We start from the raw sequence: 27,215 nt of genomic DNA, 5'->3' as shown, positions 1-27,215 counted from the left end.
TCCCCGGTCCCAAGGGGCCCTCTGTCCGCTTGGCCCTCCTCCTCCCGCTCTGCCCTCGGTGCCCTGGCGTCGGGTCCCGGAGGGAGGGTTTGAGCGGTGCGGCCGCTGCCTCATGGGCACCCAGGGGCCTGGCCCTTGAGGATGACGCGACCCCTCCCATCCAGAGCCCACCCGTGGGCGCCTTACCGTGTTCGCTGCTCCCTGCCTCCCGCCAACTTCCAGGGTTCCTCTCGACTGGAAATGCCACCCGGACCCGGAGCGCTGCACCTGCTTGCAATGGGTACTTTATTTGAACACAACAGTGAGAGCTACTGACGTCTTTGCTCCTGCTTCTCCACACTTGTGCTAGTCCCCGGGCCGCGGGTCGGGTGGGGCTCCTACAGCAGATGCCCCTGCAGCCCTGGGCTGGGGGTGGAGGTCGGGGCGGCCCTGCAGCCCTGGGCCGGGGGTGGAGATTGGGGTGCCCCTGCAGCCCTGGGGTGGGGATGGAGATCGGGGCAGCCCTGCAGCCCTGGGCCAGGGGTTGAGGTCGGGGCGGCCCTGCAGCCCTGGGCCAGGGGTTGAGGTCAGGGCGGCCCTGCAGCCCTGGGGTGGGGGATGGAGATTGGAGCACCCCTGTAGCCCTGGGGTGGGGGTGGAGATCGGGGGACCCCTGCAGTCCTGGGCCGGGGGTGGAGATCGGGGCGGCCCTGCGGCCCTGGGGTGGGGGCCTAGGTTGGGGCACCCCTCCAGCCCTGTCTCTGGAGCCCCACCAGCCCCTCTCCTGTGTCTCCCTGTGTTAACCCCCTCTCCTTTGTCTTTTAAGGACCCCCGTCACCGGATGCAGGACCTCATCCTAAGATCGTCAACTCAATCACACCTGCATAGACCCCGTTTCCCAATAAGGTCGCCATCGCGGGTCGCGAGGGTAGGAGGTGGACGCGATTCAGCCCAGCGCCCCACTACTTCCCAGGGTTCATGTGTCCCCCTGCAGGACACCGAGCCGCCCCCCGCCCAGCCTTGTCGGGCGAGAATGCCCAACCCACCCAGACCTCCATCCGCCTCCAGGAGGTAAGGGACGCCCGCGGGCTGCTCCCAGCCCCTAAGGACCTACGTGGCCGCTAGAGAGCAGCTCCCGTCGGACTGTGTTCCCGCGCTGCCCCTCGGCTCAGGCCTCACCCCCATCCTGACGGCTGCCGTCCCTGCCTTTCCGGACCCCCTAGTGCGCGCTCCACAGGCCGTCGAGGGCGGGAGGCCTGGTCTGGAGTCTCGGGGTGTGCTCTGCGCCCCGGCCTGAAGCGCTGCACCTCCACACCACCTTCCCCCGTGTCTCGGGCCCGAGGTGCCGCGGAGAGCTGAAACTCCAGGCTTGTCCCCGTGTCCCCTGAGTCTCCTGTGGAGTGGGAAGGGAGCAGGGCTGGCGCTCCAGGGGCCTCGGGCCTCAGGGGCTGCTGTGCCTGCAGGGCAGCCTCTCTGCCTGCCTCCTCCCCCCGGGATCCGTGCCCTGGGGACCTGCTGGGACCATCACATGCTGGCTCTTGCACACGTACAATGAGACTCCTGATCCAGAGAGACGTGCTAGGCTCCCCTTGGTCGCCTCGGCCCCCAGAAGTCACTGGGCCACAAGGCGGGCACGGGCGCTGGGAGCCTGGCCGTTTTGGAGACGCGTGTCCCAGGCGTCAGCGGGGCCGCTGGACAGCGGGCTGTCCCTGCATGCCTCCGACGTGTGGCACCCGGCACCCGGCACCGGGCGGGATCTGCTGGGCGAATAGGCTGGGCGCTGGGCTGCGTCACGGGCTGTAGCTTCTGAGCCCCCAGCAAGAGCCGAGCGCCAGGCCTCCCCCGGGGGAAGATTCAGTTTCTCCGGGTGCCCAGGGCCGCCTGCCTCCGTGGCCTCCGGGACTCACCCCCAAATGGCTGCGCCTGGACCGGGGCCATTTCAACCTGGGCTCTGGACACGAGGGCCTGACGACCTCGCGTTGTGGGGGCTGCCGTGCGTTGGAGGGTGTTTAGCGGTGTCCCTGGCCTGTGCCCGAAGGGCCCCTAGTCCGGCACCCAACATGTCTCTGATGTGTCCAGTGGCCCCGGCTGAGACATGCTGGTCTGGACGGGGCATCCTGCTGGTCCGCTGCGTCTGCCCCAGGAGCTGCTCTGGGCCCAGCCAGGGGATGGACGGGCTAGGGCTGGGGCAGGGCCCTGACCGCTACGCGGGTCGCAGCAGGAGCGTGGCACCACTCCCCACCCTGGGGGGAGGCAAGTCTGGCCAGACCCCACCCACTTCCTTGGAAGGAGAGATAAAGGGACTCCCAGGGAGGACAGAGGGGAGGGCCGCGGGTCCATCCGCGGTGAGGATGCTGTCAGACCCCTGAGGCTGGCTCTGCAGACCCTGGGATCTTGCCTTGGTCTCCTGACGCCAGCCATCCCCCTCCCTTCTCCCCTGCAGATGCCCTGGCTGCTGTCCTTGACCCTCCCCTGCCTGGGGGGGCTCCGTGCCCACCAAGGGCCCGGGTGAGTCCTAACCCAGTGCAGTGCCCCCCTCCCTGGACCCCAGCCCTGCCCCCAGGCCAGCTGGCTGTCTGACGAGGTGAGAACAGTCTAGAAAGCTCCCGGGCTCTGTAGGATGGCACAGCCGCGTCCCTGACCCCTGCCCATTGTTCCTCCAGCGTCCGTCCCCAGCGGGCATCGTCGGTGGTCACAATGCCCCCCAGGGGAAGTGGCCACGAGGTCAGCCTGGAACACGAGTACCCCTGGGCCTCCCAGGTGCACCACTGCGGGGGTCCCTCATTACCCCCACCCCCCGTGGGTGCTGACCACCGCCCACTGCATTTCCCGCTGGCTGCTGGGGAGCCGGGGGGTCAGGAGGTGTGAGATCTGGGCTCAGACAGGATGCGGGCCGCAAGTGCCAAGGCCAACCCTGCGGCATCCAGGGCTGTCCCCCCTTCCCGGGAACTCCAGGTGGGCGGGCGGCTGCAGGTTCCAGAAAGGAGAGAAGGGGCCTCTGGCTCCTGCTCACCCCCCCACCTCGTGCACCCCACTGGAGAGATCTGACCCCGAGGTCAGCCTGGAGGGTTTCTGACCAGCTGGCAGTCAGTACTGGGACGGAAAAATGAAATGTTTATATTTTACAACTTAAAAGAAGCCATTTTGGGGGAAAAAAAACAAAAAACCCCTCAGCTCTCTATTGTCTTTCTGGTCCTTCCATCAACAGAGTCTTAGGAATTTAGAGGTGGACGGGGGGGGCCCTATGCCCTGGTGCCCACAGGGGCAGCTGTGCTCTGCGGGGACCCTGCCAGCCTCGGGTCCCCTCTCTCAGAGCTACTGCCTCTGCCTGACCCCCCGTAGCAGGTGGGAGTGGAGGTGGTGGGGAGCCTCCTCCACCACCAGCTGTACCTTGTTTCCAGGCACCGCCGGCGGGATCATCCGGGAGGACATGCTGCATACGTGGAGTGAGGGCTCAGACCCTGCTCCGGGAGTCCCTCCCCGTCCCCCTCCCCCTGCCCCCACCCCTCCCTTGAGGCCCCCTGGTCTGCAAGGTGAGGGGCGCTTGGTACCTGGCGGGAACAGTCAGCTGGGGCTACAGCCGTGCCCTGTGTGACATTCCCGGGGTCTACACTGGGGCCCGGACCTACATGCCCTGGATCCAGCAGCAAATCGGGGGGTGCCCCCTCCTCCTCCCCGTGTCTGCGGCTTGAGCCCTGGCCCCCCTGGCCCTGGCCTGGGCACCACCTTCTCTTCCAGCCTTCTCAGCGTCCGGGGTTTCCCCACTGCTGGGGGAGGGGCAGCAGGATGCAAGGGAGGGGGTGAGGGGCTCCTGGGGTGGGCCGTCCTCTCCATGTGGTCTGCGTCAGATTAGAGAGCTTGGGGAATGCCCAGAGTGTGGCCACAGTCGTTCTGGGATGGGCTGGCCCCGGGCAAGGTGGCTTCCCACAGGAGTGTCCCCAGGCCCATGTGGTGACTGTGGTGCAGGACAGAGCCAAGGGCTGTGACCCATGAGTAGAGCTCACACTGACCCTCGCTCGCCCTGTCCAAGTCTGTACGGTGGTGGTTCCAAGGGGCTTGACCCAAGTCCCAGGATTAAATCTACCACTCACCCACACATCCCTCCCTCCCTCCGTCCCTCCATCCCTCCATCCATCCCTCCCTCTATCCCTCCATCCCTCCGTCCCTCCATCCGTCCATCTGTCCATCCATCCATCCATCCATCCGCCCATCCACGTGTCCCTCCATCCCTCCATCCGTCCATCCATCTGTCCCTCTCCCTCCATCCGTCCATCCATCATCCATCCGTCCACCATCCATCCCTCCCTCCATCCATCCATTGGCCCATCCACGTGTCCATCCATTTGTCCATCTCCATCCAACTCCTCCCGTGAGGCCAGGTCTGTCCTCTGAATTAACCAGTCGCCATGTAAAGGTGGCCTGGCTATGATGCAAATATCTCTTCCTCCCTACAGGGGGGTGTCTGCTTGTCTGGGTACCACTCAGGTGACAGCCTTCGCTGACCCTCCCAGGTACCTTCCCTGGCTGGGCTGAGTTCCAGATGCCAGGCACGGCCAGGCAGAAACGCCCATAGGCAGCTGAGTGTGGGGCTGGAGGCAGAGCAAGGGGTCAGGAATCAGGCTCAGTAGAGCTGCGGCACGGGGCCCCGAGAGTGGAGGGGCAAGAGGAGGCCAAAATGTGGGTGTGCTTTCCCGGACTGCCCCACAGCGGGCACCACGGCCACGATGGGGGAGCCTCGGGGCACCCAGCCTCCCCGGCCTGCGCCCCCTGGGGCCTCTGTCCTGGGCATCTGTTCATGGTTCTTGGATCCAGCAGAGCTAGAAAGATTGCCCACACGGATGAGGGAACAAGTGAACTATGATAAATTCCCCGGGTGGAAATGGAACAGCTGGATTGCTCCCTCGTTGGGCGGGGGGGGGCGGGGCGTGGGGGCAGATGTGCTCCGGGGACCCCGAGAGAGATGGCACTGGGGTCTGGGTGGCGAGAGGAGGCGGAGAGCCACAGCCCCAGGCGGGAACAGCTGTCAGCGTGTGGGGCTCCCGGGGGACCCGAGCCCCTGGACGTGGGTCCTGTGGATCTGCCAGGATGCAGATGCAGGGGCTCAGCACAGCCCATGACATCAGAGTCCACGGCCCTGGCGGGCAGCCCTGGGGCGCTTTTACTGCTTCCCCGGGACTTTCCAAACGTCTGCACCTTCTGTTGTGGAGCACATGTGGGTAAGCAGAAAGGAAAAAAGTTACTATTTTTATCATGAAGACAAGGGGACATTTCCTGGTCGGGTTTTTAAACCATGGAAGAGGGAACTTGTGCCACCTCAGGAAGCCCCCGCCCCCCGCCATCACCCTGTGCCAAGGCCCCGGGCTGGGGACGGGACGGCTGCGTGGCCGCGGTGGGCCCGTGGGGCCCGCTTCCTGGGGGACAGAACCTGGGGCTCAAAGGCCAGCAGGTGGATGGGACCGTGAAGGGATCAAGGGCTCTGAACTGTTTCAGGGGTGGAATTTGTGTCATGGGTGTGTTACCATGGTAACACCAAGTCCCAGCATCGTTCCCTGCATGTCAGGGGTGGTACAGCGAGGCCAGGCCGGCGGAGGGCCCCCCACCCTGCAGGGCTGCCCCCGCGGCCCCTGCCTCAGCCAGGCCCTGCCGTCCCCATGCCTGCCGAGGCCCACCCGGCCTCTCCTCCTCTGTGGCCCCTGCGGGAGGGATGGTGGTCACGGGAAGCCAAGGCCCATGGGGCTGGGGTGGGCCTGGGAGGGAGTACCCGAGATAAGAGGGCTCCGGTGTCCCCGGCCCCCCCAGGATCAACAGGGTCGGCTCCACGGGGAGGCGGCTCCCGTAACCTGCCAGGCCTTCCTGCTCCGTGTTTGTTCTGCACCTGGTCCAGGCAGATGCTTCGGGTCACCACACCCCAGGCTCTCCCCTCAGCGCCCGCCCGGTCCCTGAAGCCTGCTCCCCAACCCACCCGCGACCGCAGGCTGGCCTCCCTGGGGCGGCTGCAACCGAGCTGCGTGCTCAGCACACGGGTGCACAGCGGGGAGGGAGCCGCTCTCGTCGGCAGGAGACCCCTGCCCGGCCCAGGCCACACAGGGCACTCAGCCCACGGTGGTGCCCACACGGCAGGGAACGCTGGCCCTTCCTACCTGCAGCCTGGCCGGGCAGCAAGGGAGCCAAGAGCTCTCCCAGCACATCCGGAGCGAACTGGTCACCTCGTCCGGCTGCCAGCCCTGGGGGGACCCCGGATCCCTGTGCCCCTGTGCAGCCCCCACCCCAGGGCTTCCTTCCCTGCTCCGTGCTTCTGGGACCTCGGAGGGACAGGGAAGAGGGTGGGAGGCCAAGGGGAAGGGGTTGGGTGTCGTTCCCAGCCAAAGTGACACAATGCCAGAGGCAGGTGCCATCGGAGTCAGGTGCCACCGAGGTGCAGGGAGAACCACGAGTCCCCACCAGGCCCTGGGTGGACGCCTCTCCAGGTAAGGAGGGGGTCCCTGGAGAGCAGGAGGGGCAGGCTCGCCCTGTGGTCCTTCCTGGGCTGGGGTGGTGCGGACCCCACGAGGCCAGGGTCACAGGGGCCCCCGTGTGTTTGCGGCGGGGAGTCCTGTGGGAGGCTCTGAGGGCTGCGGCAGGTGGGGGGGGTCAGGCGGCAACACCCCCACCCTGCCGGTGCCCGCAGATGCTGCTCTTGCTGGTGCTCCTGTTGTTCGTCCTGGGAGACGGGGGTGAGTCCCCAGATCACAGTGTCCGGCTGCCAGCGACCCCGACCTCCAACCCTGGGGGCCCAGGCCACGACTCCTGGTGGGCTCCTTGCCTCGCGGCTCTGCCCCGGGGACGGGGCAGGTGGGGTGGGTGCGGGGGTCACACTCCACCCAAGCTGTCCTCGGAGCTCCACAGCCCGGGCCCCCTGGTCTGTGTGAGAACTGTTGCGCTCACGTGCCCTTCTGTGACCTTCAACGCTCTGAGGGCTCTCCTGGCATCAGCTCCCCCGCGGGACAGAGGAGGATGTTGGGAGGCACAGGATGGAAACTGAGGCTTCTTGGTGCCCCCTCGTGCCCCAACCTGCCAGAACCACATGCAGGGCCTCCCCTGCTTCCAAATAACAGCCGTGGGAACGTCCACCTCCTTCTCCACCCGGGCCCCCAGCCACTCTCGGGGCCCCTGACGTCCAGATGCCCTGAAATTAAGGGGAAAACTCAGCTCCCATGGCCAGGGCACACTTCACGTGGCCAGGCCCCGATCCCACTGGACGGCAGAGAGGGTGCACGCCGACCACTGTGGGGCGTCCCGGGCAGTGCCGTGGGCTGTGCCGTCTGAGCGGGGGTGGGAGGGGACCCCACCTCTGCAGCCCGACCTGGGCCCCGATCGCCCAGGGGGAGGCCGGCCCGGTGACCCCCTTTCCCTCCGGCAGCGAGAGGCTTCACCCCGGAGGCCCGCATCGTGGGGGGCGCGGCGGCGGTGCCCCGGCAGTGGCCCTGGCAGGTCAGCCTCTGAGTCGGGGGCCAGCACGTGTGCAGAGGCAGCCTGGGCGCTGGGTGCTGACCGCCGCGCACTGTGTCTCCGGGTGAGTCCCGCCCGCCCGCCCACGGCTCCTGGTCAGCCGCAGGCTCCCCGCTTCGCACCTATGCCTCGATGCCGGCCATTTCCTTCAAACTAGGAAAGAAAACATATTTTGATGATCTGATGCTCCTTGGAAGTAGGAACTTTTTTTCCACTTTTGGAATCACGGTTAAATGCACAACATGCAATTGGCCGTCTCGATCCTCTCTCAGCGCGCGGTTCCGGGCAGTAGCTCCATCCACACTGTCCAGGGACCACCCCACTGCCCAGCCAGGACCCCCCACTTCCCAAACCGAAGCTCAGTCCCCGTGAGCCCTCACCCTCACCCCCACTTCCCGGCTCCACAGTTCTCACCTTGTGGAAGTGGATCCTATGACGCCGGCTTCCCAGTTTGGCTTGTTTCACCGAACGGGAGGTCTTTGAGGGTCATCCATGCTATCACGGCAGGTGTCAGAAGTTCCCTCTGTTTTAAGGCTGGAGACTATCCCCCTGCGGGGACAGGACGGGCTTTGTGGGTTCAGCTGCCGCAGGACACTTGGCGGCTCCGTGTCCCAGCCACCGTGCACGAGGCCGCGGGGAGCACGGGCGGAAGAGAAAGTAGCAAATTTTTCAAGAGCAAGACCCCTCCTGACAATACTTGCCAACCAAACGCAAAACAAAACAGTCACGAAGCAACCCACAGTCAAGGCTGGCCCCTCCTGAAGCCCAACTATGCTGTCGCGCGACCTTCCCAGAGGGGATGATTAAAATATAAGCAGCTGTCCCAAGTGTTATTTTGGGGGTATATAAATAAGCCTTTTGCAATTCTTTTTTTTTTTTTTAAGATTTTATTTATTCATGAGAGACACAGAGAGAGAGGCAGAGACACAGGCAGGGGGAGAAGCAGGCTCCCTGCAGGGAGCCCGATGCGGGACTCGATCCCAGGACCCTGGGGTCACACCCGGGGCGAAGACCCTCCACCACTGAGCCCCCACCGGAGCCCCGCCTTCTGTAATCCTGCGGGTACAGGGCCCCTTCCGGAACATCCTGGGCAGACGTTAAGTCCTGATACGTGCCCAGCGGTTACTGGGGGCTTCCTGCCCCCATGTGCTGACACCGGCGCACCATGCAGCATATTTTCCGCTCATGACAGCCTCCCCAAGAAGCTCCCCCGTGCTTTCCAATGGGTCCTCTCCACGGGAGACACCCTTCCTGCGGCCCCTCCCAGGCCACTGCCCCCCCCCCCACTGCCCTCGGAGGCCTCAGCAGCCCCAGGGTGCACCCCTGCCCTCGCTTATGGGGCCCTGACCCCAGCCTCCGCCGAGACCGTCATCTCCCATACCCTGCTCCAGCGCAGCCCCGACCTGGTCCCCTGGCCCCCGGGTGTCTTGGTGCCGCCTCCCCGATGGCTGTCCATCTGGCCCCAGGCAGAACGGGGCCACTTTGTCCTCCCAGTACGGGCCCTGCTGCATGGGGGGCTCTGCACTCGAAGCCTGCACCACCCGCTCTCGCGGAGCTGGATTCCTCCCTAGAGCCTCTCCTGGCCCGACGGGTTTCTCAGGGACAAGGATGTCCCCGGCGTTCCTCATGCCTCGCTCCGACCTGTGGGCCAGGGTGGAGCAGAGGGTCCTTCGGGGCGGAAGGAGGTCCCGGGCGCAATGCCCTCTCCCCGGCAGAGCTGGGTGGGTGGAGTGGGGGCCGCCATGCCGCCATCCTCAGAGCCCACCGTGTCCTCTGCCCCTTGCCCAGCGTCGTGACTCTGCAGGACCTGAGCGTCCAGCTGGGAGAGTCTGTCCTGTACACGCATCCCCGGGACTCCGTCTCCGCGGCGGTCATCAGAGTCATCCAGCACCCCTCCTTCAACGGGGATGCACTCCAGGGCGGTAACGTGGCCCTGGTGAAGCTGGCGCGCCCCGTGGCCTTCTCCCGCACCACCAGACCCATCCCTCTGGCTCCACCGGGCTCCTACTTCCCCGCAGGCACCCTCTGCTGGGTGACCGGCTGGGGGGACTTCAGGCAGAATGGTGGGTGAGGGACAGGGGTCTGGGGCAGAGGGAGGCACTGCAAAGGGGACTCCCCTCGGCCCCTCACCTCACCTTAGGGGCCGGCCTGGGCCACATCCTGCACCGCTCAGCCGGCTTTGCTTAGGCATCTGCCCCCCGTGACACCTGCGCCGGCCCCGGGGGAGGACCCGCGGAGCTGCTGCCCTTGGCTCCTCCAGAGTGCAGGCTGGGGGCCTGGCGGGTCACTGCCAGGTGGGCCCTGAGGCCCCCAGCCACAGTCCCGTGTCCCGCAGAGGCCCTGCTGGAGCCCCACAGGCTGCAGGAGGTGGATGTGCGCACCGTGGGTCTGGAGAGCTGCCGCAGGCTCTACTACCCAGAGCCCATCGCCGCCGACATGCTCTACGCCGGCTCCTCCCGGGGCCAGAAGGGATTCTGTGAGGTCAGTCCCCCGCCACTGGTGCTCCTGCCCCTGACCCCCTGCAGCATCTGGGAGAGCTGGGGACACCTGTAGGCCTCAGTTCACCCTTAGGTGCGGTGGGAGCGAGGCAGCGGCCCCCTTCACAGGGAATCTGATGCACCTGCTCTGTGCTTAGCAAATAGCTGTCCCGGGTCACCTCCCTCGTCCTCAGTGACCCCGTGAAGCAGGCCGGATCCTGGGCCTGGGGCAGAGGAGGCATCCAGAGATCCAGCTCCGGGAGGCCGGGGGCTTTTCTCACCCAACGCAGCACAGTGTCTGGCTTGGAGCTGGAACCTGACAAATAATTCTCGTAAGAATGAGATCAGATCCATCCTGACAATAAAAAGCAGAGAGTGTCGGCTCCGGCTGTCACAGGGCTGTGAGCAGGTGCCACAGGGCGCAGAGGGATGGGGTCCAGGCCCAGAGACACCACATGACTGGTAAGGGGGGCAGTACGTATTGGAAGAAGCAGGCAGGCTTGGCAATAATAATACGTATTAATGCAATTATTAAATAATTATATCATTATATTATATGTAAATTATAAATATGTAAATTAATTAAATTAATTATATTACTACAATAATTATATTAAATAATAATAATAATAATAGATTGCATCTTAGCTCTGCTTTTACTAGCTAGGTGACCTAGAACAAGTTGCTTGACCTCTCTGAATCTTAGAGTCCTCAACTGTCCAAAAGAAAAAAGAGGCAGCTAGAGCCGGTTTGCAGGCTGCAGGGAGGCACAGCCCAAAGATGGAAACCGAGCCCTACCAGGCCTGTGCCTGCAGCCCCAGGGGCTCTCCCTTGGGCGCCCTCCCGGCCTCTAGCACCGGGCCCCTGGGATGGCAGCCTCGCCCGAGAGCGCCCACCCTGCTGCATAGACCTGAGTCCCATGGGACCCATTTGTTATTCCTGCTTCTTCCAGGGCGACTCTGGGGGCCCGCTGGTCTGCCAGCTGTGGGGCAGGCGCTGGGTGCAGGCAGCGGTGGTGAGCTTCAGCCGCGGGTGTGCCGAGCCCGGATTCCCGGGGGTCTACGTCAGGGTCTCTGCCTACTGGACCTGGATCCAGCGCCACCTGCTCCCGCGGGGGAGCCAGAATCGGGGGAATCGCAGGGGCTGACCCCTGCCCTCGCCCTCTGCCCTGCTGACCTCGCTCCTCCACTCCCCCACCGCCCACCCCACTCTGTGCCTCCTGCCCCCACCCCCATGGGGCCAGAGGCACCCTGGAGCCCAAGTCCCGGCTTCTGTGGAGAGAACAGGAAGGAAGGCTGGCACTCGGCCTTGTGCCGCTTAAAGAGCTGGGGCAGGGTGGAAGCACACGTGGGGGGGAAGCCAGGGGCTGCCAGCACCCACCTGCAAGGAATAAATGCTCCGTAAGCTGCTCTTCTGGCAGGTTCTTTCCAACCGTTGCTGGGGGTTTGGGGGGAGGAGCAGGACCCACATCTACCCCAGGCACAGGCCCCAGGAGTGCACTGCGTGTTGGCGGTCCTCTGGGGGTAGGTGTGTGCAGGAGTGTGCAAGTGTGGGCAGGTGAGGGCAGGTGGGTGCAGGTGGGGGCAGATGGGGACAGGTGAGGGCAGGTGGAGGCAGGTGGAGGCAGGTGTGGGCAGGTGGGGGCAGGTGGGGGCAGATGTAGGAGAGGCCTAGGGCTCTGCTAGATTGTCCCCGCTGCCAATATCTAAGCACTTTTTGAAACATAGAAAACAATTTTTTTCCCGCTCTTCTGGAGACTCTCTTCGAGTTTTCTGTTTGCTGTTTAACGTCTGACTCTCGGGCTCGGGGACCCCCACAGAGTGAGCACAGACCCCAGGGGCGCGGGGCGGCCTCGGCCTGGGAGGGCGGGGGCCAGGTCTCCTCTCGCGGCGCCGCCCGCCCCGCCCCCTCCGTGGCCCCGCCCCTCACCACAGCCCCGCCCCATTGGCCCCGCCCCTCCCCGCAGTCCCCCCGCGGCCCCGCCCCTAACCACAGCCCCGCCCCCTCCGCAGCCCCTCCCCTCGATGGCCCCGCCCCCTCCCGCGGCCCCGCCCCTCGATGTGCCCCGTGCCCCCAGCCCTGGGATCCCTCACCCCGGGGCACAGGCCGCTCCGGCTGGCCTGCAGGGTGCATATCCCGCCCTCCCATGGGCAGCTGGAGGGGAGGGCGGCCTCTATTGGCTGCCGCCTTGCTTTCCTTCTCTCTCAAATGAATAAATAAAACCTTAAAAATGTTTTTCAAGTGTCCAAATCCATTTGAGTTGGACAAATATATACAATCAAGTAACCGCCACCATAATCGGTTTAGACCACGTCCCCTGTCTCCTGAGCGTCCCCTCCTGTCCAGGGGCAGCCAGCACCCTCCACACCCCTGGGGGGGAAGGGGCAGGAAAGGCCCCCAAGGGAGGGGGGAGGAGGGGCTGAGGATCGGCTCCGCGGGCGTGGCCTCCCCCTGCACCCCCGTGAATGCTGCCACCTGGCAGTACAGACCCAAGGTGACCTGTGGACAAACCCACGTTGTTTTCGCCTCCCTCAGGCAGGGGGGTGGGGATCCGTGCCCCCTCTTCCAGGAAGCCCTCCCCGGGTTCCTGCCCTCACCACACATCAGATGGGCGCAGCTCCCAGCTGCCCCGCTCAGGGCCGCCCCTTCCTAACGGTCCTGGTCCTCCGCGTGGCCAGGGCCTCATGACCCAGATGATTAGGGGTCCTGGGAGGGGCTGACCTTGCCTGCACCCGCCTCACCACCCCCACCCCGCAGAAACTCCAAACTTCACCGGCTGTGCGGGCTCTGTGACACCGAGCTGCTCTGTCCCCTTTGATGGAGAGCAAACTGCAGCATGGGGAGTGCTGTTCTGGCCCGCATGCTGCCTCCCCTGCCCTGGGGATGCCCTGCTGGCCGGGTGGCATCTCCTGGCACCCAGTGCATGTGGGTCAGGTGGGCCTAAGTGGTGGCCCCCGGGGGGAGCCCTCCCCCGCGCCCCCATCCTCACACTAGCTGCTCCTTTGGCCCTGACCGCTCCTGGTCCGAGCTGGGCTCACCTGCATCTGGGAACAGGAGCAGGGCAGGGTGGGTGTGGTTGTCAGGGACTCGGGGCCACCTCTGCTCACCCCCGCCCTGCTGCCCTCCCTGGCCCCAGGCCTCTGGAGTCTGCAGCTCTGCACTGGACCCTCCCCAGCCCCGTCCCCGCTGAGCCTTTCTTCCTGAAATGCCCCTCCCCCACTTCATCCAGCCCGAGGCCCATACAGGCTGAGGAAAGTTCTGCAGGTCATCACCCCAACAAGGGACCGTGATTACCCTGGGTGGGAGGGAAAAGGAGGAAGGAAGATGGATTTCTTGTGTTTTTGCCTTAAGGTGTCTGTATCCGTCTAGAGCGGGAACGTGCTCCCCTTGTAATTGGAAATAACTTCCGGGGCCACCAGGGCTCAGCGGTGGAGCGTCTGCCTTCAGCTCAGGGCGTGACCCCCGTCGGGGGATGGAGTCCCCGCATGGAGCCTGCTTCTCCCTCTGCCTGTGTCTCTGCCTCTCTCTGTGTGTCTCTCAGGAATAAATAAATAAAATCTTTAAAAAAAAAAAGAACTGGGATCCCTGGGTGGCGCAGCGGTTTGGCGCCTGCCTTTGGCCCAGGGCGCGATCCTGGAGATCCGGGATCGAATCCCACGTCGGGCTCCTGGTGCATGGAGCCTGCTTCTCCCTCTGCCTATGTCTCTGCCTCTCTCTCTCTCTCTCCCTGTGTGACTATCATAAATAAATAAAAATTAAAAAAAAAAAAAAAGAACTTCTGGATTAAGAGGGAAAAGGAGCAGCCTGTTCAGTGGGCAGGCTCGGAGCGCGGGATGGTACAGAGCCGGGGCGGGTCTCCCTCACTGGGCTGCGGAGGCTGAGGAACAGCCTGGAGGGGCAAAGGTGGAGCTCCCGCCTCAGGGGCCTAGAGCCTCACCCAACATGGAGCTGGGTTCTAGAAGGATTCGAGTTGAGGCCTATGTGTCCACATGGATGAATAATCATTAAATCTCTGTCCAGAAACACAAAGACCTCCAACTTTAAAAAGAGGACAAAACAGCTTTCAGCCACTGTGAAAAAAAATAAAGTGTACGTGCATTTATTTAGATGAAAATCTCCAAATGATGAAGGGAAGCCAGGAACTCTAGTCGACAGAGGAGGCCGGCACTGCCCGAGGAGACAAGCCGCTGACCGCGGGGCGCCTCCCCCAAGGCCACCCACCAGGAATCTTTGCTCCACCAAAACTCCGCCCGGGCCCAGTGTGGCAGGAGTCACTGCTCTGAGGACACTGAGGACAATTCTTCACTCCCCTGCCCCCCGGTGCTGAAGGTCATGCAAGAGTCCCCAAGGGAGGTCCACCCAGAAGCCCCCACGTGTCTCCTCTGAGTGGGTTCCCATTCAGAGCCCCCCCCCCCACCGCGTTGGCTACAAGTCCCTCCTTGTCTCTGCTTCATCAGAAAGGAGCCCCGTCCCACACCGGCCTCTCCGCTCCCCTGTCGCCCCCGTCCTGAGGCAAGGCGCTCTCAGCTCTTGACCTCTGAATCCCACAATGGATGCAGACGTGGGAGGCGATGTGTCACAAGCCAAGTGTAGTCGTGATGCGGGATACATAGCATAGAATACGTGAGGGGGATGTGGTGCAAGAGATGTATTATTCGATACATTATGGGGGGAAAAGCACAAAAGAGACTCAATGTTCAATGTATTTTTTAATTTTAAATTTTTAAAAAATTTTAAGTACGCTTCACACCCAATGACATGGGGCTTGAACTCACAACCCTGAAATTAAGAGCGGCACACTCCGCCCACAGCGCCAGCCAGGTGCCCCCAGACGCTCCACTGTTGAAGTCCTTGTAACAGCATCCTTCTGCTGCTCCAGTTTGAAGGTTGGGCTCATCTCATTTCTGGGGGAGCTGAAAGCGTTGTGGTGTTGGTCAGTGGTGTGAGGGGGGGGTGCAAGTCCCCAGGGGGCGTCCGTCAAGGTGAGTTTGAGGCCAAACGCCCCACCTTCCACGTGGGTGCGCTGTGTCAGTGGGGAGGAGGGCAAGGGGAAGAGCTGCGGTGCCCCATCTCAGCCCCATCACCGTGCCTGGGCCACCCTACAAACACCTTCTCAATGATAAGAGAACTGACGTCCCGGGACAGACAACTAACCCCAGATCTGGAGAGGATGAGGACTGAACGTGGACCACCTGGGACAGATGCTGCAGGGGCCACCCAGAGCCAGGCTGGTGTCCAGGCAGGGTGGGGCACAGCAAGGCTCCCTAGAGGAGGGGCCACTCCATGGCAGGGGGAGTGCAGGGGGCCCAGGGTCCGTGAGGGAGGACGTGGGCTGGAGGCCCGGTGACCAGGAGGCCCAGGGGAGAGGGAGGAGGTGGGTGGAGGCACGGGTGGGGTGGGGGGCCCAGCCCTGGCCACGGAGCCCAGTGGGGGCAGCGTCCAGGGGCCAGCACCGGCCTTTCGTGTTATCTCATTGTCACGTGCATCCGCCCCTCCCTCTGCTGAGAGCCCTCAGACTGCGCGTCCCTCACAAGGCGCAGATGCAATCGGGGGCACTGCTCAGTAGCACCCAGGGGTGGGCATTGTGGGGTCCCCAAGGAATCGGGCCTGCCATGTTGGCCCCCTGGGAGGAGGGTGCGGAGAAGTGGGCAGTGTGAGCATTGGCAGGGGGTGCTGTCCCTGAGGGCCCCCCTGCCCTCGCAGTGTGCCCCCCCCCACCCCCATGAACTTCTCCGAGGGAGACAGCCCAGGGAGGCATCTTAGCCATCCAGAGCCCGAGGCCATGCCCGCCCTCCTCGGGGGTGGCGGGTCCTCTGCTTGGCCAGACGCCCACCCTTGGGGTCCGGGTGGTGGGGACGCAGGTCACGGGAGCGCCTTCATGTGAATCATCCTGTTCCTCCACTCTGGATTGGAGACCGGCAGGCTCCTCCCCGCCCCCTCCAGCGGCCTGGCAGGATAAGTGGGCGGGGGAGAGCAGCTGGGCTCAGACAGCAGTGGTCTCGGCCAAGGTGAGCCCTCTGCCCAGAGCCCCGATCCAGGGCACCGACCCCTGACCTCAGGGGACCCACTCCATCTGCAGACCCCAGCCTGGCCCCGCTGCTCCCCCACTGCTCCTTTCAGATGCCCAGTCCGCTGGTGCTGGCGCTGGCCCTCCTGGGGAGCCTGGTCCCCGTGTCCCCTGGTGAGTCCTGGCCATGGGCTGCCCTGCCCCTGCCCCCTCTTCCCACACGCCCAGCGATGATTGGGGGGTTGGGTTTGGGGAAGCACAGGGGGCGGCCGAGCCCGGGCCAGGCTGTGTCCGTCCTAATGGCACTTCACCCTCAGCTCCCGGCCAGGCGCTGCAGCGAGTGGGCATCGTAGGGGGGCGGGAGGCCCCTGGGAGCAAGTGGCCCTGGCAGGTGAGCCTGAGACTCAAAGGCCAGTACTGGAGGCACATCTGCGGGGGCTCCCTCATCCACCCGCAGTGGGTGCTGACCGCTGCCCACTGTGTGGGACCGTGAGTGGCCGGGCGGGGGCTGGGTGAGGGTGCTGTGGGGCGGGCGGGGGCTCCAGCCCTTCCCCCGGGGTCCAGTGGCCTGCTCAGCCCCCTGAGTGGGCGCCTCTCTCTCCAGGAACGTCGTGTGTCCTGAAGAAATCAGGGTTCAGCTCAGGGAGCAGCACCTCTACTACCAGGACCACCTGCTGCCCGTCAACCGGATCGTCATGCACCCCAACTACTACACACCCGAGAATGGGGCGGACATTGCCCTGCTGGAGCTCGAGGACCCTGTGAACGTCTCTGCCCATGTCCAGCCGGTCACCCTGCCACCCGCCTTGCAGACCTTCCCCACGGGGACGCCGTGCTGGGTGACGGGCTGGGGTGATGTGCACAGTGGAAGTGAGTGCGAGAGGCGGCCGGAGGGCGGGGTGAGCCGACCCCCTCTGGGAGCCCCTGGACAGCCAGGCCAGGCCGGCTCCCCTCCTGATGCGCCACCCGCCTCTCCCCGCAGCGCCCCTGCCGCCGCCCTTCCCCCTGAAGCAGGTCAAGGTCCCCATCGTGGAGAACAGCATGTGTGACGTGCAATACCACCTGGGCCTCAGCACGGGGGACGGCGTACGGATCGTCCGCGAGGACATGCTGTGCGCTGGCAACAGCAAGAGCGACTCCTGCCAGGTGGGCACCCCCGCCCTGCCCTGGCCCCCGCCGCCCGGCCCCGGCCGCCCTGACCCTCCCGCTCCCCAGGGCGACTCTGGAGGGCCGCTGGTCTGCAGGGTGAGGGGCGTCTGGCTGCAGGCGGGTGTGGTCAGCTGGGGAGAAGGCTGCGCTCAGCCCAACAGGCCTGGCATCTACACCCGCGTCGCCTACTACCTGGACTGGATCCACCAGTACGTCCCCAAGGAGCCCTGAGCCCAGCCCCCGGGCCGCCCGGGTTGGTGGGGAAGCCGGCCTCCACAGCGCCTCACCCCTGCCCCCCGGCCCGGGGGCCGCCCTTTTCCCCCTGTCCCCGTGGCCTGTCCCCGGAGCCCGCCGTGGGCGCCCACCCTCATTAAAGTGCATGGAAGCAGACGTGGTTGTCGCCTGGCTCTGGCTGTGCGGGTCACGGGGCAGAGGGGAGGGGTCCAGGCACCGTCACGGGGGCCCCAGGCCCCGAGCACGGGGTGGGTGGTGTTGCTTAGGCGCCCCCTGCCCAGCCCCTGGGACTGGGGCCAGTTCTCGGCTCATGGCTTGTGTCTCTTGAGTGACAAGCGTTTGGGACAGAGGCAGCAACGGTGATGGTGATGGGGTTCAGATGGGGCATGACCCCTATGCCCCCACCCCCTCCGCGCTGACACTGTGCACCCATGTGGGTGCGTTTGGCCTCAGGCTCACCCTGGCTGAGTGTAATCAGGTGTGGTCCCCCTGGAGCCTTGCTCCCCCCACCCCCGCCCATGGCAGTGTGTGTCACGGTCACGCTGCTCCTGCCTGAGCCTGTCGTCCCGCGGCCACGGGGCCCCCCCGGGCTGCCTGCCTTCAGGGCCTCAGGACCAGGTGGCCGCGGCCGTTCCTGTGTCCGCGGCGTGTGCTGGGGGCACTGCTGAGGTCCGGGGTGCACACGTCCTCCACTGTGCAGGCGAGGCCGTGCACAGGGCTGCCCGCAGCTGCCCGCGGTGGGGAGAGCGCCCCTTCTACCCCGCCCCGCAGTCCTCGTGCTGACAGGCAATGGGCGGTGGCGCCTCAGCAAGTGTTCGGTTTCTGAGGTTTGAGGAGAGGAGCCCCCTGCGGAGCTGTTGCACTTCGGGGCCCTTGTCCACACGAGCTCAGGCTCCTGGCGGCCAGGCGGCCCTCCTCTTGGAGCCGGGGCTTCTGCCCCACGCGGACCCCCACCCCCCGGGCCACCCTGCCCTCCAGGCCCCGGGGGTGAGGGTCTCTGGGTGCAAAGCGTCCCCAGCAGCAGAGTCTCCGTTCATCCGCGGGTCCTTCTGTAAAGCAGGGTGCTAACCTTGGTCACTGGAAGGGCGTCCTGCTGGGCCCCCTGCTCTGTGCACATGGTCGCTTGCATGAACCTACCGACAACCAGAGCAACACCGTCTTAGGGGGAGTTTCTGGGCTCTTCAGGCCAGGAAGAGCTTTCTAGATCCATCTTCCCCTCTCCTCTCCCAGTCGTCAGACGCGAAGATCCACATTTAATCTACCGAGGCTCTGGGAACCATCTCTGTCCTTAGCAGGGAAGCCCCTGGAATGATCCATCAGGGTCCTCCTCCAGCGCTGACTGTTCCCGCAGCAGCTCGGGGGGTGTGGGGGGGCGGGGACGGAGGGGGGCCAGGAGCCATCCCGGTCACAAGCAGGCCGTGGGGCCCGGGCCGCTTGGTCTGATGCCCGCAGAGCCCTCACTCCGGTGGAGCAGCAGGGACACAAGTGCCCACCCTCCTCTTTTTCCCATTTCAGCTTCCATTTATTGAACTACGGCCGTGATACCTGCGCAACTTAAGCCCGTGAAGGAAACCGGGCACCTCCCTCCTTCCTCCCATCTCGCCCCCTCGGGGTCAGGCCGCCACCCACGGGGCCACCTCCCTCTATCCCCAGCCTCACGGACGTACACTTACAGGATTTTTAAAAAACATTTATTTACGTATTTGAGAGAGAGCGAGCGAGCATGAGCGGGGGGGGGGGGGGGGGGTGGGGGGTGGGTGGGGAGGGAGAGAGACTCCCCACTGAGCGCAGAGCCCGACGCGGGACTCGATCTCACTCCATCTCACGACCCTGAGATCACCACCGGAGCCAGAACCAAGAGGGGGCGCCCAGCTGAACGCGCCCCCAGGCGCCCTGACACTTAGGCCTTCTTACCAGCTGGTTGTGCGGGGACCGGCCAAGGGAGGAGATCCCGAAGGGAAGCCCCAGGTTCCCGGAGGGGGGAGGCAGACCCCCCGCTGCCCCTCGATGCCCCAGGAGCCAAGGAACGCAGCCCAGCTTGGCCAGCGGCAGGTGAGGACAGTGGGCACAGCCTCCTATCGGGGAGCTCAGGCCCCTCTGGGGGGAACGGGCTGACCAGAGGGGCCCTGGGGTCAAGGCCTCCAGCAGGCTGGCCGGGTCCTCTGGAGAGGCCACCACGTTGTCCGGGTGACGGGTCAGCCCCCGGGAGCTGAGTGCGGGTGCCCGGGCGGGGAGAAGGGTCCCCACAGGTGGAGTATGGAGCCAGGTGGGCGAGGGCCTGAAGTCCCGGCTGTGGGGACACGGGGCGGCACGGGACTCCTCCCTTGCCCTGCCCCCCGGGGTGGGCGACATCAGGCACCCGGGCTCCAGGAGAGGCGGCCTGGGCGGAACTCTGCTGCCCCCCAAGCCGTGCGGCCAGCGTGGGCTCAGCGCAGGCCCAGAGCCGGTGCCGCTTCCACCGTCCTCCAGCAGGACAGTTACCGGCCACGCTCCACACAGGTCCTGGGGTGGGGGTGTCTGAGCCCCGAGAAGCCACATCCTGCTGGATTGCCAGGCAGCCACCCGGGCCTTGGTTTCCCCACATCTAAGGGGGGGACCCCTCCCACATGGCCTGTGATTTGGAGCCGGACAGGGAGCCACGGGGTCAAGTGCAGGCAAGGCCGGCCCCTCCCAGGGCCCCTAATCAGCTGGGTCACGAGGCCCTGGTCACACGGAGGATGGTTAGGAAGGGGCAGCCCTGAGCCGGGCAGCTGGGAGCGGCGCCCATCTGATGTGTGGTGAGGGCTACGGGAACCTGGGGAGGGCTTCCTGGAAGAGGGGGCACCGTCCCTGCCCCCCACCGGAGAACCACAGGTTTCCTTGGGTCTGCAGTGTCAGTTGGCAGCAAGCATGGGGGGCAGGGGGAGGTGACACCCGCACAGCCTGACCCTCAGCCCCTCCTCCCCGCCCCTCCTGCACAGCAGCGTATGGGCCACCTCAGGCCGTGGCCTCGCAGGGCGCAGGGCAGCCCCCCAGCTCCGCAGGGCACACGTCACGTACCCAGTGAGGGGCTGGGGTCACTTTCCCTGCCATTCGTGCAGCCAGAGCCCCTCATGGACAGCCCGGCCCGGTCCCAAGGGCGCTGTGGGCCCAGAGGGAGTAGGGGGAGGCTGGGGCTGAGATGAGGGGCTCCGAGGCCCCTGCCAGGGTCAGAGCAGAGGCACGGGGACGGGGGGCACCCCCCAGAGCCCCAGGTGGACGGTCCCGCCTTAGCAGCTGTCCCCGTGGGCCCCCGCTCTGCTCCCCCGCACCACCCCTCCGGGAGTCCCGGCGAACACTGGCCCAGCCCCGCTCTCGGGCCACCACGCGGGGTCCCACCGCCCTGCCGCCACTCATCCAATGCATTTCTTAAATAAGTTAACATTTATTCCATTTTGCTTTGCCCCCCACCCCTGCTTCCCCCTCCCTTAAGAAGCCGGATTTCCCGTTATCAGATTATTGCAACGTTTAACCTGAATTAATAAAAGAAACATACATGGAACGCAGGAGCGTCAGCACACACTGCTCACCCGGCCCGCGAGGGGCCGCCGGCAGCGGCGGGGGCTTATTGCATGGACCCCACTCCCCCGCGGCGCGGTTGTTTCTGGAATACCGAGGGCAGAACAGTGGGGCGTGGGCCCGCAGGGGGCCAAGACGGTGACGAAGAGTGTGGGGGGGGCAGACAGGTGAGGAGTGAGTGACATGAGCGTGGCGATGGCAGCCTTGGGGTGAAGCTGCCACCCGGGAGGGCACAGGTGGCCCCAAGCACGTGTTCCTTAGAAAAGCGGGTGTGAGAATGGGGCTCTGCTGGGCAGCCTTGGACTTCCTCCTTCTGGTCTTCCTGGTCTTTGTGTCGGGGGACCGCTGACCAGATGCGGGCATGGCTGCAGACCATGGTGGCGAAACTTGGAAAAACCCAAACCTGAATCCACCGGACGTAGGCTAGACATAGGCTCGCAGGCCGAGGGGCGTGTCCCCACTCTGCTTCGCCCAGACCCCATGTCTGCCTCCCTCCCCGGGCGGCTCCCCGCTTCTCCTCCGCGCCGGGCCCAGAGCTGGGGTCCATGCGCAGCCCTGCCCGGGCCGTCACCCCGCTGGGTGCACCCCAGCTCCGCTGCTGAAACCTGCGGCACTGCGCCCTGAGCTACACTGGCCTGTCCACGCGGTCACCTGAGGCGGGGCTGGCTGGGGGAGACCCTGCTTTCTTTGGGGGGCTCTGGAGGACTCTGAGGTGCAGCCCCCGTCCTTTCTCTGTGGGGTCACTGGAGGGCATGAGAGGCTCCATTTTATGGGGTTCAGGAGGCGCCGTGGCCCCCGAAAAGGAAGCTCTGGGTTCTGGGGCCACACCATGGCCACTGTCCAAAAACAGGTCTCCGCCAGGGCCCCCCTTGTCCGGCGGCTCAAAGGCGAAGTTGGGGACGGTCAGGTGTTCTGCGCGGCAAGGGGCCTGGGCCCGCCGGTCGCCCTTGGCGGCAGGGTCCACCCCGGCCCCCTCCATGGGCTCGAGGGAGTCCCTGTGCGGCAGGGCCTCGCAGGACGGGGTTCGCCGCCGCAGAGTGGTGGTGCTGCCCTCTGCCGCCGGGGGCCGGGCCGCACCCTCGTCCTCCCCGGGGGGCTCAATGGAGATGCAGGGGGGGCTCATCTTCTTCTTCCTGCGTGCCCCCAAGGCTGGCTCGGCCTCTAGGGCGCGGCCCTTTACCTCCCTGGTCTCCGCGTGGCCGTCCCCTCCCCCCGGTTCCCCGGAGGGCCGCCTCTGCTCCTCGGCCTGGCCAGGCGGGTCCAGGAAGCCCTGAGCGTCCACGCCGTAGAACCTGCACAGCTCGGGGTCGCCGGCCCCCAGGCCTCGGGAGGCGGGCGAGGCGGAGGGGCTTCGGGCCGAGCTGGTGATGTGGCTGACCTCCTCGTCGGCAGGATCCGGGGTCTCGGCCTCCTCCCCGCCGGGGGCTGGGGCCCTGCTGGAGACGCAGCGCTGCCCGCAGGTGTGCTTGCGGGTGCGGACGCTGGCGGGCCGCGGGGAGTGGGGTGGGGACCGTAGGGAGGCCCTCAGGGATGCCTGCCTCATCGGGGTCTTCCCGCCAGGCTCCCCCCAGCCTGGGCCGCCGTCCCTGGGGCCGTCCGTGTGCCCTTCCAGTGAGTCGGCAAGCGTGGGCTCCTGCAGGGATGACCCGGGATCCGATGAGGAAGACGGCCGGGAAGCCCCTCCCCAGGTAGGCCGCGGAGCAGGCTGAGACGTGGCTGGGAGCCACTGGTGGGGACTCTGCCCCAGCCCCATCCGGGGGGCAGGTGCTCAGGAAGCCCCAGGGGGCCCCCAGGCCTGGGCTGCAGGGCCGGGCGCTTCTCCTACCTGTCTGCAGAGCAGCCGGCCGAGGATGGGGGAGCGGGCTGCGCCCCGAGGGGACAGGGCGCGGAGGCTGTCGCTGTCCCTGGTTGGGGAGAGCGTGGCCGCCGAGGGGACCTGGAGAGACGTGCAGGACTCCACGGGCGGGGAATGCGCAGAGGTCACCGGGCCTGGGCAGGAAAGCAAGCGCCCTGCAGCTCCCATCCCCCCACCCGAGGCCTGCCTGCCCCCCGCCCCCCCCCAACAGCCCCAGCCCCCTGAGGACCTGTACCGGAGGCGGCTGTGCCTGAGCACGTCTCTGCGTCCGCTTCCCGCAGTGGGCGGGGGTGTGGGGCCGAGGCGGGCGCCACGGGCCGGAACATGTAGCTGTCATTGGGCAGGGACAGCATCCTGGACACGGACACCTTGCGTACAACCAGGAGGCCAGGGGTGTCTGGGCTCGGCGGGGCCTCAGGCCTGGGGCAGGCGGGGGGGCCCTGCGCCACCTCCAGTTCCAGCTCGGCGTCCAGCTCGGCGTCCTCGCGGGCCTCCTTGTTGCTCTCCTCCAGGTGCTTCATGAGCACGGCCACCACCACGTTGACCAGGACGAACTGGGCCACCAGCACGAAGGTGACGAAGTAGATGGGGGAGATGGCAGGCAGGTAGCTGAGGCAGTGCTTGTCCTCCCGGGCACATTCCCGCAGCGTGTCCTGGGCGGGGGGGGGGGGGGGGCGGCTAGAGCGCGGTGCTGGGGCGCCTCTCCCCCCTCCCTCCCCCCATACAGGGCACCCTGCCCCCTCCCTCCACCCTATACTAGGTGCCCCCCTCCGCCCGGGTGGTGCCCCCTCCCGGGGCCGCTACCTTCATGATCCCGTTCCAGTTGTCCCCCGTGGACACGCGGAACAGCGTGAGGAAGGCCATGCCAAAGTTGGAGAAGGTGGCGTGCCGGCTGAGGCCCTCGCAGGGGTTGTCCTCACTGCACTCTGCCGGGGAGACCCTCGCCCCGTCAGCCCGCACGTGGGGACCCTGCTGACCCACACGGGCGCTGCACTCCCGGGGAGGAGATGGTGTTGTGTTGGGTAGTTTGGGGGCCTGGCCGCTACGGGGACGTGTCCTTTCAGGATGGGGTGGGGGCGGGGGCAGGACTGCTCCTCTCCGGCTGTGGAGGCTGCCTCTGGGCACAGCCCAGAGCCCGGACCTCAGCCCTGGGACTGAGGTGGACACGGCTCCATGGGTGTACCGGCCAAGCCCCATCAGATGGCTCCCACGTGGCCCAGGCCTGCCTGTGGGTCCACACGCCCTCGGGCTCAGCGGCAGGTCAGGGCTGCCCTGGAGCGGGAGGCACCCTGCACCCTGGCCCTGGGGCCAGGACTCGTCAGGCCTGGGGTCACGGGCACCTGCTGCTGAGGCCCAGGAGGCCCTCGGGGTGGACCTGAGCTGGGACGCCCCCTCCCGGACAGGCCCACACTGGGGACTCCTGAAGCCACCCCAGTTCTCTCCAGTGCTCAGGGGAGCCCACCGGGACTGGGCTGTCACAGGAAGTCCCCACCTGCTCCTGCGCACGTGGGCCAGAGCCTCGGGCCTGAGGGACGAGGGAGACGGTGACAAGAAGGGATGTGTGGCAGTTAGGGTGCCCGGGGGCCTCACGAGCTCAGGGACACACGTGTGCTTGTGTGTGTTCTTCCCGTGCTCACGTGTGGCTGTCCCCCCAGCTGGCCTGAGCCCGTGTGTGTGTGCCCGCGTGTCCGTCAGGCATCGTGCTTCTGGCCGCTGTGCGTGTCCACGCTATGTGCTGGGCAGGGCTGTTGGGGCCGGGTGACGCCGAGGCCCGAGGTGTGCAGCCCGTCTGCCTGGCCAGGGCCCAGTGTCCCCCAGGGGCCCAAGAGCCTCATGCGTGTGGGCGAGGCGTGGGCGAGGCTGTGCACACTCACCGAGCCTCCCGAACAGCTCCACCCCCAAGGCAGCATAGATAAAAAACAGGAGCATGAAAAGTAGGCCGAGGTTCCCTACCTACACGGGAGAAGAAGCAGAGCGAGGTCAGGGGCCGCCACTTCCCCCCCTCACCCCCCGCCGGCCAGGCTCCCGGAGGCTGCCCTCAGGCCTGTCCCTGACCCACTGCTCCCGGCCCTGGAGCTCCCAGGGGCTCCCGTCCCACTGGACAGATGCCCAAGCCCCTCATCAGCCTCTGACCCCCGCCCCGCCCCCTGGACCCAGGTCCCCAGCCTCAGGGACCCCCGCCCACCCCCCGCTCGTGGGCAGCACATCCTGCGAGCACTGCCCAGGCCACCCTGGCTTCTCAGGCTTCCCAGCACCTGTCTACTCACCCCCGTCACCCCAACACGAGCTACAGGGGCTGCTGGGGCGGGGATGAGCGAGCCCCTGGACAGGAATGTGCTGGGCTAGGAGCGCTGGGTGTACAGACAGGTGGACACGGGATTGGGGGGATGGACGGATGGCAAGGGGGGTGTTGGCAGAGGGATCGGGCACAGCACAGGGGGACCGTGAGTCTCCTTTAGCTGAAGAGGACACAGAGGGTTGGGGTCGGGGCCATAAGCACGGGGAGGCAGACGCGGGGCCTGCGGCCACACGGGATGCCCGGCGGTGGGCCCCTGAACTCACACAACCCCTGTGGGCGGCCTCCTCTGCCCACTGCCTCCGGAACTGGACTGGGGGGGGCACTGGTTCCAGCCCTCCCCGGGCACCCGGCCCTACTCTCCGTGGCACAGCCGAGGGACTCCCCGCATGCGCAGACCGATTACCGTGGTTTTGGCAAGACGGTGGGGTACGTGAGCAAGTGGGTGACCAAGTGCTCCGGGGGCATCTGCGGCGGCCCCCTTGGCCCTGGGGTGCTGACCTACCTGCGGCAGGGCTTGAACCACCGTGTCCAGCAGGGCCCGCATGCCTGTGGCCATCTTGAGCAGCTTCAGAACTAAGGCCAGAAGCTGAGCGTCAGCAGGGGCCACCTGACCCTCTCGCTCCCGTCCCCGCACGGTCCCCCGGTGGACGCCGCGGGGGGAGCCGAGGAAGGACGGGGCCCGGGGAAGCACAGGCGGGCGCCTACCTCGGGCGATGCGGAGCACGCGCATGATGCGGATGATGGTGGGATTGATGGGCAGAGCCGCGTTCATCTCGATCTCCTCCAGTGTGATGCCCATGATGGACAGCAGCACGATGGCCAGGTCCAGCTGGTTCCACCTGCGGCGGGCGGGCGGTGGGCTCAGCGCCTCCTCACACCCCCGGCACATCCCACACGGCGACCCAGCGGCGACCCCCCATCTCAGGCCTCAGGCGGGGCCGGAGGCTGGCGGGGGAGACCCCGCCTGAGGGTCCTCCAGGCTCCGGGGCCCGCCCCACACACCTGTCCTTGAAGAACCTCCGGAACCCAAAAGCCACGAGCTTCAGCACAGCCTCAAACACGAAGACGATGGTGAACACGTAGTTGCAGTACTTGAGAGCCTCATCCAGCGACTGCGAGCAGAGCATCAGGCTGCGGACGCTCCCAGCCCGCCCGCCTCTCCCCTATGCGCCCCGGTTCGGCGGGACAGGACTCCTGCTACACGCAGGGCTGTGCCAGGTCGCCAGACGGGGCCCGGAGGCACCCTCGGGTGGGGGGCGTCTGCCCCGCCCAGACCCCCGGCCCGGCTGAGCAGCTCAGGTCTGAAGGCTGTTACCCTGAGACACTCCCTTCCACTGCGGGAGAGAAGGGGCGCCCCTTCGTCAAAAACTGACGGAGACACAGGCATAACGGGACAAATAAAAAGCTGACCACCTTCCCCCTGGCCGTCTCCTGCCCCGCGCGCTCCTGGGCAGCCAGACCCACGGACGTTCCCACAGCCTGTGTTTCCATGCTGAACCGCTGTGTGTGTGTATGGGGGGGGGGCCCTCCGGGGCGGGCGGCCCTGGGAGTTTCAACCAGTTTTAAAAAAAGGACTCGCTGCTCAAACCACATCTCCACACCCTGCAAACCCCAGCGAGGGCTCGGATAGGCTGCAGACCCGGGAGCCCCCAGCTCTGATCCAGGCCACCCGGCTGAGTGCCAGACCCCACCTATGGCCCTCCTGAGGCTTGTGTCCCCGCCACCCGTCCTGGAGGCAGGGAGGGCGGGCATCTACAGGCACCGAGCCCCACCTTGGGTTGGTTGTAGTGTTCCATGGACATGGTGATGACGTTGACGCCGATGATAAAGGTGATGAAGAGATCAAGGTAGTGGCTGGTGCACAGCGAGTGGATGGAGCGGCGGGTGGGTGAGTAGTCGGCGTAGTAGGGCCGGCGCTGGGCCTCTGCAGGGAGAGGGTGACCATGAGCTGGTGCTGGGCGCTGCCGGCACCCTCTTGGCACTGGGACGTCCCTGGTGGTCTGCCAAGGGGCTGCAGCGTAGGGACCGTGGGGGGAGGGCCCTGGGCTCAGGCATAGGGCGTTTGCATGAGCCTGAAGGAAAGAATTTCTCCCAGGAAGGAAGGGAGGTAAGAAGTGGCTCCCTGGGTCTCTGGCCCCTGCGGGAGTCCGGGGCAGGAGGGGGTCTCAGGAGCAGGTCTCCATCGGGTCT

The 27,215-nt window shown here is 66.0% G+C and overlaps 3 protein-coding genes and 1 long non-coding RNA gene across 12 annotated transcripts in view; 2 read left to right on the top strand and 2 right to left on the bottom strand.

The window, feature by feature from the left end:
- Positions 1–7,556: 7,556 nt before the first annotated feature.
- Positions 7,557–11,830, bottom strand: LOC144318771 (uncharacterized). Its single transcript, XR_013384798.1, has 3 exons — positions 11,325–11,830; positions 7,882–10,299; positions 7,557–7,620 (listed from the first exon to the last, which is right to left on the bottom strand). It is a non-coding gene; the product is annotated as an uncharacterized LOC144318771 (long non-coding RNA).
- Positions 8,767–11,471, top strand: LOC144318770 (mast cell tryptase-like). The gene is made up of 3 exons (XM_077906039.1): positions 8,767–9,530; positions 9,803–9,948; positions 10,897–11,471. The coding sequence occupies exons 1-3, from the start codon at positions 8,912–8,914 to the stop codon at positions 11,089–11,091; spliced, it is 960 nt and encodes a 319-aa protein (XP_077762165.1). The 5' UTR covers positions 8,767–8,911; the 3' UTR covers positions 11,092–11,471.
- Positions 11,831–15,502: 3,672 nt separating the features above from the next.
- On the top strand, positions 15,503–17,490 carry LOC144318095 (tryptase). 2 transcript variants are annotated; one of them, XM_077904920.1, is made up of 5 exons: positions 15,503–16,125; positions 16,269–16,440; positions 16,556–16,821; positions 16,934–17,097; positions 17,196–17,490. In XM_077904920.1, exons 1-5 carry the CDS (start codon positions 16,065–16,067, stop codon positions 17,472–17,474), a joined length of 942 nt encoding a protein of 313 aa, XP_077761046.1. In that variant the 5' UTR covers positions 15,503–16,064; the 3' UTR covers positions 17,475–17,490. The 2 variants fall into 2 exon arrangements, with proteins under 2 accessions (XP_077761046.1, XP_077761047.1); XM_077904921.1 differs by having other exon boundaries at positions 15,510–16,125; positions 17,167–17,490.
- A 3,227-nt stretch (positions 17,491–20,717) lies between these two features.
- CACNA1H (calcium voltage-gated channel subunit alpha1 H) overlaps positions 20,718–27,215 on the bottom strand; it is a 49,399-nt gene continuing 42,901 nt past the window's right edge. For 4 of the 8 annotated variants that reach the window (XM_077906030.1, XM_077906032.1, XM_077906033.1 and 1 more), the window contains 9 exons: positions 26,798–26,949; positions 26,028–26,137; positions 25,731–25,864; positions 25,528–25,598; positions 24,601–24,679; positions 23,531–23,652; positions 22,956–23,379; positions 22,697–22,860; positions 20,718–22,504 (listed from right to left, as the gene is read on the bottom strand). In XM_077906030.1, coding sequence (XP_077762156.1) covers positions 21,497–22,504; positions 22,697–22,860; positions 22,956–23,379; positions 23,531–23,652; positions 24,601–24,679; positions 25,528–25,598; positions 25,731–25,864; positions 26,028–26,137; positions 26,798–26,949 — 2,264 coding nt within the window. In that variant the 3' untranslated portion in view covers positions 20,718–21,496. Of the gene's footprint in view, positions 22,505–22,696; positions 22,861–22,955; positions 23,380–23,530; positions 23,653–23,679; positions 24,252–24,600; positions 24,680–25,527; positions 25,599–25,730; positions 25,865–26,027; positions 26,138–26,797; positions 26,950–27,215 lie in introns of those variants that run through there. The other 4 variants (XM_077906031.1, XM_077906034.1, XM_077906036.1 and 1 more) reach the window with 2 other exon arrangements.

This window comes from Canis aureus, chromosome 8, assembly GCF_053574225.1.
Source record: "Canis aureus isolate CA01 chromosome 8, VMU_Caureus_v.1.0, whole genome shotgun sequence".
Lineage (NCBI taxonomy): Eukaryota > Metazoa > Chordata > Mammalia > Carnivora > Canidae > Canis > Canis aureus.
Note: the sequence above shows the minus strand (reverse complement) of the source record. Positions and strands in the feature narration are given on the sequence as shown.

Excerpts from the sequence above, each read along its gene's own strand:
- LOC144318770 (XM_077906039.1), top strand. The coding sequence starts at position 8,912 with ATGGCTGTCCATCTGGCCCCAGGCAGAACGGGGCCACTTTGTCCTCCC. Across the intron at positions 9,531-9,802 it reads GGGGGACTTCAGGCAGAATG|AGGCCCTGCTGGAGCCCCAC; the intron begins GTGGGTGAGGGA and ends CGTGTCCCGCAG. Across the intron at positions 9,949-10,896 it reads GCCAGAAGGGATTCTGTGAG|GGCGACTCTGGGGGCCCGCT; the intron begins GTCAGTCCCCCG and ends TGCTTCTTCCAG.
- LOC144318095 (XM_077904920.1), top strand. The coding sequence starts at position 16,065 with ATGCCCAGTCCGCTGGTGCTGGCGCTGGCCCTCCTGGGGAGCCTGGTC. Across the intron at positions 16,441-16,555 it reads GCTGCCCACTGTGTGGGACC|GAACGTCGTGTGTCCTGAAG; the intron begins GTGAGTGGCCGG and ends CTCTCTCTCCAG. Across the intron at positions 17,098-17,195 it reads GCAAGAGCGACTCCTGCCAG|GGTGAGGGGCGTCTGGCTGC; the intron begins GTGGGCACCCCC and ends GCTGGTCTGCAG.